Source organism: Nerophis ophidion, linkage group LG07 (genome assembly GCF_033978795.1).
Source record: "Nerophis ophidion isolate RoL-2023_Sa linkage group LG07, RoL_Noph_v1.0, whole genome shotgun sequence".
NCBI classification, from domain to species: domain Eukaryota; kingdom Metazoa; phylum Chordata; class Actinopteri; order Syngnathiformes; family Syngnathidae; genus Nerophis; species Nerophis ophidion.
In genome coordinates this window covers 9,899,865-9,909,097 of record NC_084617.1, presented here as the reverse complement: position 1 = coordinate 9,909,097, position 9,233 = coordinate 9,899,865, and the positions used below count along the sequence as shown (strand labels likewise).

General features: G+C 43.5%; 1 protein-coding gene across 1 annotated transcript in view; it reads right to left on the bottom strand.

The window, feature by feature from the left end:
* LOC133555872 (BAI1-associated protein 3-like) overlaps positions 1 to 9,233 on the bottom strand; it is a 155,398-nt gene that overhangs the window by 56,420 nt on the left and 89,745 nt on the right. Inside the window, exons 8-9 of the mRNA XM_061905317.1 lie at positions 3,116 to 3,329; positions 2,983 to 3,027 (exon numbers count right to left, since the gene is read on the bottom strand). Of these exons, the coding sequence (XP_061761301.1) occupies positions 2,983 to 3,027; positions 3,116 to 3,329 (259 nt within the window). The remainder of the gene's footprint in view (positions 1 to 2,982; positions 3,028 to 3,115; positions 3,330 to 9,233) is intronic.

The following is a 9,233-nucleotide window of genomic DNA, read 5'->3' as shown; positions in this document are numbered from 1 at the left end:
CACAGCTCATTTGCATCCTGGTCTGCCAGAGAATAAGAAGACAGTGTTGCCATCCAGGCTAACTACGTGTTAGCGATCCCTTTCAGTGTACATAATATTCATTGTCAGAGTTAGTTTGTGACGAACCCCAGGATGCAGAGAAGGAGGCAGGCATTGCGTAAGAAAGCATACTTTAATTTAACACTAAGACAAAACCGAACAAAAAGGGTGCAAACAAAAGGCGCGCACGAGGCGGATAACAAACTAAAAGAGCTAGCAGATAACGAGCAAGAAACATGAGTCGTTACTTGTAGTATGAAAACAAACTGGAAGCAGGGAACAAACAAAAAAACAGTAAGCTACAAACAGCTACCGAAATATAGCTTACCGCTACGCTGCAAAGACACGACACGACAGGAGCGACAATACATGACAATAATCCAGCCCAGACTGGAGGAGAAAACAGGTCTAAATAGGAACGGGCTGATTGACACCAGGTGTGGCCAGGTGCCAATCAGCCGCAGCTGAGGGGACACAGCACTCAGGGAGAAAGACAGGAACCCAACAAAATAAGAGCGCTGACAGGATACACTACACACTAAGAATATAGGTTGAATAGGATTTGCAAATCATTGTATTCTGCTTTGATTTACCATTTACACAACGGGCCAGCTTCCGTGGTTTTGGGGTTTTGTGCATACTTTGCGTTACACTGAAGGCTGTTTCGAATATTCTGCTGGATCTATGAGGTGTACTTAATATCGTGTCCGGCGGTCCATCCATTTTCTTCCGCTTATCCGAGGTCGGGTCGCGGGGGCAACAGCCTAAGCAGGGAAACCCAGACTTCCCTTTCCCCAGCCACTTCGTCTAGCTCTTCCCGGGGGATCCCGAGGCGTTCCCAGGCCAGCCGGGAGACATAGTCTTCCCAACGTGTCCTGGGTCTTCCCCGTGGCCTTCTACCTCTCTCCCTAAGGAGGCGTTCGGGTGGCATCCTGACCAAATGCCCGAACCACCTCATCTGGCTCCTCTCCATGTGGAGGAGCAGCGGCTTTACTTTGAGTTCCTCCCGGATGACAGAGCTTCTCACCCTATCTCTAAGGGAGAGCCCCAAACTCATTTGGGCCGCTTGTACCCGTGATCTTATCCTTTCGGTCATGACCCAAAGCTCATGACCATAGGTGAGGATGGGAACGTAGATCGACCGGTAAATTGAGAGCTTTGCCTTCCGGCTCAGCTACTTCTTCACCACAACGGATCGGTACAACGTCCGCATTACTGAAGACGCCGCACCGATCCGCCTGTCAATCTCACGATCCACTCTTCCCTCACTCGTGAACAAGACTCCTAGGTACTTGAACTCTTCCACTTGGGGCAGGGTCTCCTCCCCAACCCGGAGATGGCACTCCACCCTTTTCCGGGCGAGAACCACGGACTCGGACTTGGAGGTGCTGATTCTCATTCCGGTCGCTTCACACTCGGCTGCGAACCGATCCAGTGAGAGTTGAAGATTCCGGTCAGAAGCAGAGACCTAATCCTGCGGTCACCAAACCGGAACCCCTCAACGCCTTGACTGCGCCTAGAAATTCTGTCCATAAAAGTTATGAACAGAATCGGTGACAAAGGACAGCCTTGGCGGAGTCCAACCCTCACTGGAAACGTGTCTGACTTACTGCCGGCAATGCGGACCAAGCTCTGGCACTGATCATACAGGGAGCGGACCGCCACAATCAGACAGTCCGATACCCCCATACTCTCTGAGCACTCCCCACAGGACTTCCCTCGGGAAGTCCTGTGGAACGTTGACAATGGTAAAGATGGGAGTTACTGGCATGTGTCCGGCGGTTTCTGTCCAAAATACATCAAGTCAATGAAGACATTATTAGAGTGACACCATATTTCACATGCCAATCAAAGCTGCTCACACGGTCAATAAGGTGGCCACTGTGTTTGCCAGATCAACTTAATGTGTATTATATTTATCCATGACAGCATTTTTGTTGTAAATTGTGACAACCAATGATTTGTACGTATTATTTTCGGGTCTCCCCATGTCTAGCATTAAAAGATTACAGTTGGTACAAAATGCGGCTGCTAGACTTTTGACAAGAACAACAAAAGTTTGATCACATTACGCCTGTACTGGCTCACCTGCACTGGCTTCCTGTGCACTTAAGATGTGACTTTAAGGTTTTACTACTTACGTATAAAATACTACACGGTCTAGCTCCATCCTATCTTGCCGATTGTATTGTACCATATGTCCCGGCAAGAAATCTGCGTTCAAAGGACTCCGGCTTATTAGTGATTCCCAAAGCCCAAAAAAAGTCTGCGGGCTATAGAGCTTTTTCATTTCGGGCTCCAGTACTCTGGAATGCCCTCCCGGTAACAGTTTGAGATGCCACCTCAGTAGAAGCATTTAAGTCTCACCTTAAAACTCATCTGTATACTCGAGCCTTTAAATAGACTCCCTTTTTAGACCAGTTGATCTGCCGTTTCTTTTCTTTTTCTTCTATGTCCCACTCTCCTTTGTGGAGGGGGTCCGGTCCGATCCGGTGGCCATGTACTGCTTGCCTGTGTATCGGCTGGGGACATCCCAAGCCTCCGCTTGGGATGGTTTCCTGCTGGCTCCGCTGTGAACGGGACTCTCGCTGCTATGTTGGATCCGCTTTGGACTGGACTCTCGCGACTGTGTTGGATCCATTATGGATTGAACTTTCACAGTATCATGTTAGACCCGCTCGACATTCATTGCTTTCCTCCTCTCCAAGGTTTCTCATAGTCATCATTGTCACCGATGTCCCACTGGGTGTGAGTTTTCCTTGCCCTTATGTGGGCCTACCGAGGATGTCGTAGTGGTTTGTGCAGCCCTTTGAGACACTAGTGATTTAGGGCTATATAAGTAAACATTGATTGATTGATACAGTGACACCATATTTATCATGCCAAAGGACATAGGTCACGTTTTCATGACTACATTTTTTTATTTATTAATAATAATCTTACCAAATATCCAAATGTAGGAGATCATTGTGCACATCGTCCACTTCACTGCGAGGACAAAACCGAAGAGAAAATCCACCATGTGACTGTGCAAATATTATTATGATGTACATGATGTACGCCGTCTCAAACTCACAAGACAAAGTGTTCGTCCCAGACCGGGTTGAGGGTCTCCGGCTTGACCTCGGTCACCTGGATGCACCTGGCCGGCAAGGCCTCCTTGGTGCTGGAGCGTTTCTCCAGCTTGTCCTTCCTCTTCCTGAAGCTGAACTTCCTCTCCTTCTTCTCCTCCGGCTCCCGGGGGCTCTGGCCCTCCAGGATACCCAGCATGCAGTAGGGGTCGCTGTAGCCTGGACTCCCGGATCAGACAAAAGAGAAAGACAATTTGCATGTACTTTAGAGTAGTCAGTGTACAGCGTATAGCTGTATCGATATACGAAATATGAACACGCAGTTGTTAAATTGTGCCCTTGGTTTGAATATTTAGGGTAAGCATTGTTATTAAGGCGTACCGATACAACTCCGATATGATACCGATATTGGAGCGTTGGCCCATACCAATTTGATCCGGTACGATATCAGCAGGAATCATCCATATCTTTATTATTTTCTCGTGTTTCATGAGTTCCCGGCGAGAAGACACAAGCTGTCTTTGTTCCTACCAAGAAGAAGGTTTGTAAAAACTCTCCACTGTGTAGGATGGGAAGCAACATGAAGGTGTTCTGTCTCTTTGATGTATTGTAAGCCACTGTTTTACGAACTTTTCTTTGAACTGTTGTTAATTGAAGGCAATGGCTGTTTATGACCCCCCTCCCTTTGAACTGTGTTTAATCGAAGGCAATGGATGTTTATGACCCCCCTCCCTTGGAACTGTGTTTAATCGAAGGCAATGGCTGTTTATGACCCCCCTCCCTTGGAACTGTGTTTAATCGAAGGCAATGGCTGTTTATGACCCCCCTCCCTTGGAAACAGCTGTTGCCATGTGATCAGGGAAAGTCCAAATAAAAAAGGAGGCAGAGCGTGGAACACCATACAAGGATACAGGTGTACACGTTTCTACTCATTTAGCCAAACTCCTTACTGTTATACTCATTCATTATGTCCATTCATCATCCATCCATCCTTTTTCCCTTCCTTCGTATTCGCTCCTCCATTATGACATCCATCCATCATTCATCCTTCCTATTTCACTCCTCCATAATGACAGCCATCCTTTCTTTCCTTCCTCTTTCACTCCTCCATTATGTCCATCTTTCATCCATCCTTTTTTCACTCCTCCATAATGACATCCATCCTTTTTTCTTTCCTTCCTCTTTCACTCCTCCATTATGTCCATCCTTTATCTGTCCTTCATTCGCTCCTCCATTATGACATCCATCTTTCATCCTTTCTATTTCACTCCTCCATAATGACATCCATCCTTCCTTCTTTCTTTCTTCGTTCACTCCTCTATTATGTCCATCCTTTGTTTTTCCATCCATCAATCCTTCTTTCTGTCCTTCTTTCGCTCCTCCATTATGACATCGATCCATTATCCATCCTTCCTATTTCACTCCTCCATAATGACATCCATCCTTTCTTCTTTCCTTCCTTTTTTGCTGCTCCATTATGTCCATCCTTCATCCATCCATCCTTATTTTGCTCATCCATTGCGACGTCAATCATCAATCCTTTCTTCTGTACTTTTTTATTTCCTCCATTATGACAACCATCCTTCTTATTTCACTCCTCCATAATGACATCCATCCTTTCTTCTTTCCTTCCTTTTCACTTCTCCATAATGTCCATCCTTCATCCATCCATATATGAAATCCATCTTTTATTCCTCTTTCACTCATTCATTATGTCCAGCCATCTTTCCTCCCTTCCTGTTTGCTCCTCCATTATGACATCCATCCATCATTCATCCTTCCTATTTCACTCCTCCATAATGACATCCATCCTTTCTTTCCTTCCTCTTTCACTCCTCCATTATGTCCATCATTCATCCATCCTTTTTTCACTCCTCCATAATGACATCCATCCTTTTTTCTTTCCTTCCTCATTCGCTCCTCCATTATGACATCCATCTTTCATCCTTCCTATTTCACTCCTCCATAAAGACATCCATCCTTTCTTCTTTCCTTCCTTTTGCTCCACAATATGTCAATCCTTCATCCATCCATCCATCTTTCCTTCTTTTGCTCCTCCATTGTGACGTCCATCCATCTTTACTTCTCTATTTTGACATCCATCATTCCTTCCTCTTTCACTCATTCATTATGACGTTCTTCCACCTGTCTCATTCCTTCCTTCCTTACCATTCGCTCCTCCATTATGACATCATCCATCATCCATCCTTTCTATTTCACTCCTCCATAATGACATCCATCCTTCCTTCTTTCTTTCTTCGTTCACTCCTCTATTATGTCCATCCTTTGTTTTTCCATCCATCAATCCTTCTTTCTGTCCTTCTTTCGCTCCTCCATAATGACATCCATCCTTCCTTCTTTCTTTCTTCGTTCACTCCTCTATTATGTCCATCCTTTGTTTTTCCATCCATCAATCCTTCTTTCTGTCCTTCTTTCGCTCCTCCATTATGACGTCCATCCATTATCCATCCTTCCTATTTCACTCCTCCATAATGACATCCATCCTTTCTTCTTTCCTTCCTTTTTTGCTGCTCCATTATGTCCATCCTTCATCCATCCATCCTTATTTTGCTCATCCATTGCGACGTCAATCATCAATCCTTTCTTCTGTACTTTTTTATTTCCTCCATTATGACAACCATCCTTCTTATTTCACTCCTCCATAATGACATCCATCCTTTCTTCTTTCCTTCCTTTTCACTTCTCCATAATGTCCATCCTTCATCCATCCATATATGAAATCCATCTTTTATTCCTCTTTCACTCATTCATTATGTCCAGCCATCTTTCCTCCCTTCCTGTTTGCTCCTCCATTATGACATCCATCCATCATTCATCCTTCCTATTTCACTCCTCCATAATGACATCCATCCTTTCTTTCCTTCCTCTTTCACTCCTCCATTATGTCCATCATTCATCCATCCTTTTTTCACTCCATAATGACATCCATCCTTTTTTCTTTCCTTCCTCTTTCACTCCTCCATTATGTCCATCCTTTATCCGTCCTTCATTCGCTCCTCCATTATGACATCCATCCATCTTTCATCCTTCCTATTTCACTCCTCCATAAAGACATCCATCCTTTCTTATTTCCTTCCTTTTGCTCCACAATATGTCAATCCTTCATCCATCCATCCATCTTTCCTTCTTTTGCTCCTCCATTGTGACGTCCATCCATCTTTCCTTCTTCGTTTCACTTCTCTATTTTGACATCCATCATTCCTTCCTCTTTCACTCAATCATTATGACGTTCATCCACCTGTCTCATTCCTTCCTTCCTTACCATTCACTCTTCCATAATGACATCCATCCTTCCTTCTTTCTTTCTTCGTTCACTCCTCTATTATGTCCATCCTTTATTTTTCCATCCATCCATCCTTCTTTCTGTCCTTCTTTCGCTCCTCCATTGTGACGTCCATCCATTATCCATCCTTCCTATTTCACTCCTCCATCCTTTCTTCTTTCCTTCCTTTTTTGCTCCTCCATTATGTCCATCCTTCATCCATCCATCCTTATTTTGCTCATCCATTGTGACGTCAATCATCAATCCTTTCTTCTGTACGTTTTTATTTCCTCCATTATGACATCCATCCTTATTTCACTCCTCCATAATGACATCCATCCTTTTTTCTTTCATTCCTCTTTCACTCCTCCATTATGTCCATCCTTTATCTGTCCTTCATTCGCTCCTCCATTATGACATCCATCTTTCATCCTTCCTATTTAACTCCTCCATAATGACATCCATCCTTTCTTCTTTCCTTCCTTTTTCACTTCTCCATAATGTCCATTTTTCATCCATCCATCCCTCTTTCACTTCTCCATTATGACATCCATCTTTCATCCTTCCTATTTCACTCCTCCATAAAGACATCCATCCTTTCTTCTTTCCTTCCTTTTGCTCCACAATATGTCAATCCTTCATCCATCCATCCATCTTTCCTTCTTTTACTCCTCCATTGTGACGTCCATCCATCTTTCCTTCTTCGTTTCACTTCTCTATTTTGACATCCATCATTCCTTCCTCTTTCACTCAATCATTATGACGTTCATCCACCTGTCTCATTCCTTCCTTCCTTACCATTCACTCTTCCATGACATCCATCCTTCCTTCTTTCTTTCTTCGTTCACTCCTCTATTATGTCCATCCTTTATTTTTCCATCCATCCATCCTTCTTTCTGTCCTTCTTTTGCTCCTCCATTGTGACGTCCATCCATTATCCATCCTTCCTATTTCACTCCTCCATCCTTTCTTCTTTCCTTCCTTTTTTGCTCCTCCATTATGTCCATCCTTCATCCATCCATCCTTATTTTGCTCATCCATTGTGACGTCAATCATCAATCCTTTCTTCTGTACTTTTTTATTTCCTCCATTATGACATCCATCCTTATTTCACTCCTCCATAATGACATCCATCCTTTTTTCTTTCATTCCTCTTTCACTCCTCCATTATGTCCATCCTTTATCTGTCCTTCATTCGCTCCTCCATTATGACATCCATCTTTCATCCTTCCTATTTCACTCCTCCATAAAGACATCCATCCTTTCTTCTTTCCTTCCTTTTGCTCCACAATATGTCAATCCTTCATCCATCCATCCATCTTTCCTTCTTTTGCTCCTCCATTGTGACGTCCATCCATCTTTACTTCTTCGTTTCACTTCTCTATTTTGACATCCATCATTCCTTCCTCTTTCACTCAATCATTATGACGTTCTTCCACCTGTCTCATTCCTTCCTTCCTTACCATTCACCCCTCCACAATGACATCCATCCTTCCTTCTTTCTTTCTTTCCTCGTTCACTCCTCCATTATGTCCATCCTTTATTTTTCCATCCATCCATCCTTCTTTCTGTCCTTCTTTCGCTCCTCCATTATGACGTCCATCCATTATCCATCCTTCATATTTCACTCCTCCATCCTTTCTTCTTTCCTTCCTTTTTTGCTCCTCCATTATGTCCATCTTTCATCCATCCATCCTTATTTTGCTCATCCATTGTGACGTCAATCATCAATCCTTTCTTCTGTACTTTTTTATTTCCTCCATTATGACATCCATCCTTATTTCACTCCTCCATAATGACATCCATCCTTTCTTCTTTCCTTCCTTTTTCACTTCTCCATAATGTCCATCCTTCATCCATCCATCCCTCTTTCACTTCTCCATTATGAAATCCATTTTTTATTCCTCTTTCACTCATTCATTATGTCCAGCCATCTTTCCTCCCTTCCTGTTTGCTCCTTCATTATGACATCCATCCATCCATCAATCCTTCCTATGTCACTTCTCCATAATGACATCCATCCTTTCTTCTTTCTTTCCTCTTTCACTCCTCCATTATGTCCATCCTTCAATTTGTCATCCTTCCTCTTTCGCGCCTTCCTCATGACATCCATCCATCATCTATTCTTCCTATTTCACTCCTCCATAATGACATCCATCCTTCTTTCTTTCCTTCCTCTTTTGCTTCTCCATTATGTCCATCCTTTCTTCATCCATCCATCCATCCATCATCCTTCCTTCCTATTTCACTCCATTCCATTCTTTCTTCTTTCCTTCCTCTTTCACTCCTCCTTTGTATCTATCCTTCATTTTATCCATCCTTCCTTCTTTCCTTCCTCTTTTACACCTTCATCATGACATTCATCAATCATCCATCCATCATATTTAACTCCCACATAATGACATCCATCCTTTCTTATTTTCTTCCTCTTTCACTCCTCCATTATGCCCATCCTTCACGCTATCCATCCTTCCTTCTCTCCTTCCTCTTTCGCGCCTTAATCATGACATCCATCAATCCTCCATCCATTCTATTTAACTCCTCCATAATGACATCCATCCTTCTTTCTTTCTTTCTTTCTTTCCTCTTTCACCCCACAATTATGCGCATCTTTCACTCTATCCATCCTTCCTGTTTTCCTTCCTCTTTTGCGTCTTCACCATGACATCCATCAATCATCCATCCATTGTATTTAACTCCTCCATAATGATATCCATCCATCAATCCATCCCTTTCTTTCTTTCTTTCTTGCCTCTTTCCCGCCTCCATTATGCCCATCCTTCACTCTATCCATCCTTCCTTCTTTCCTTCCTCTTTCGCACCTTCCTCATGACATCCAT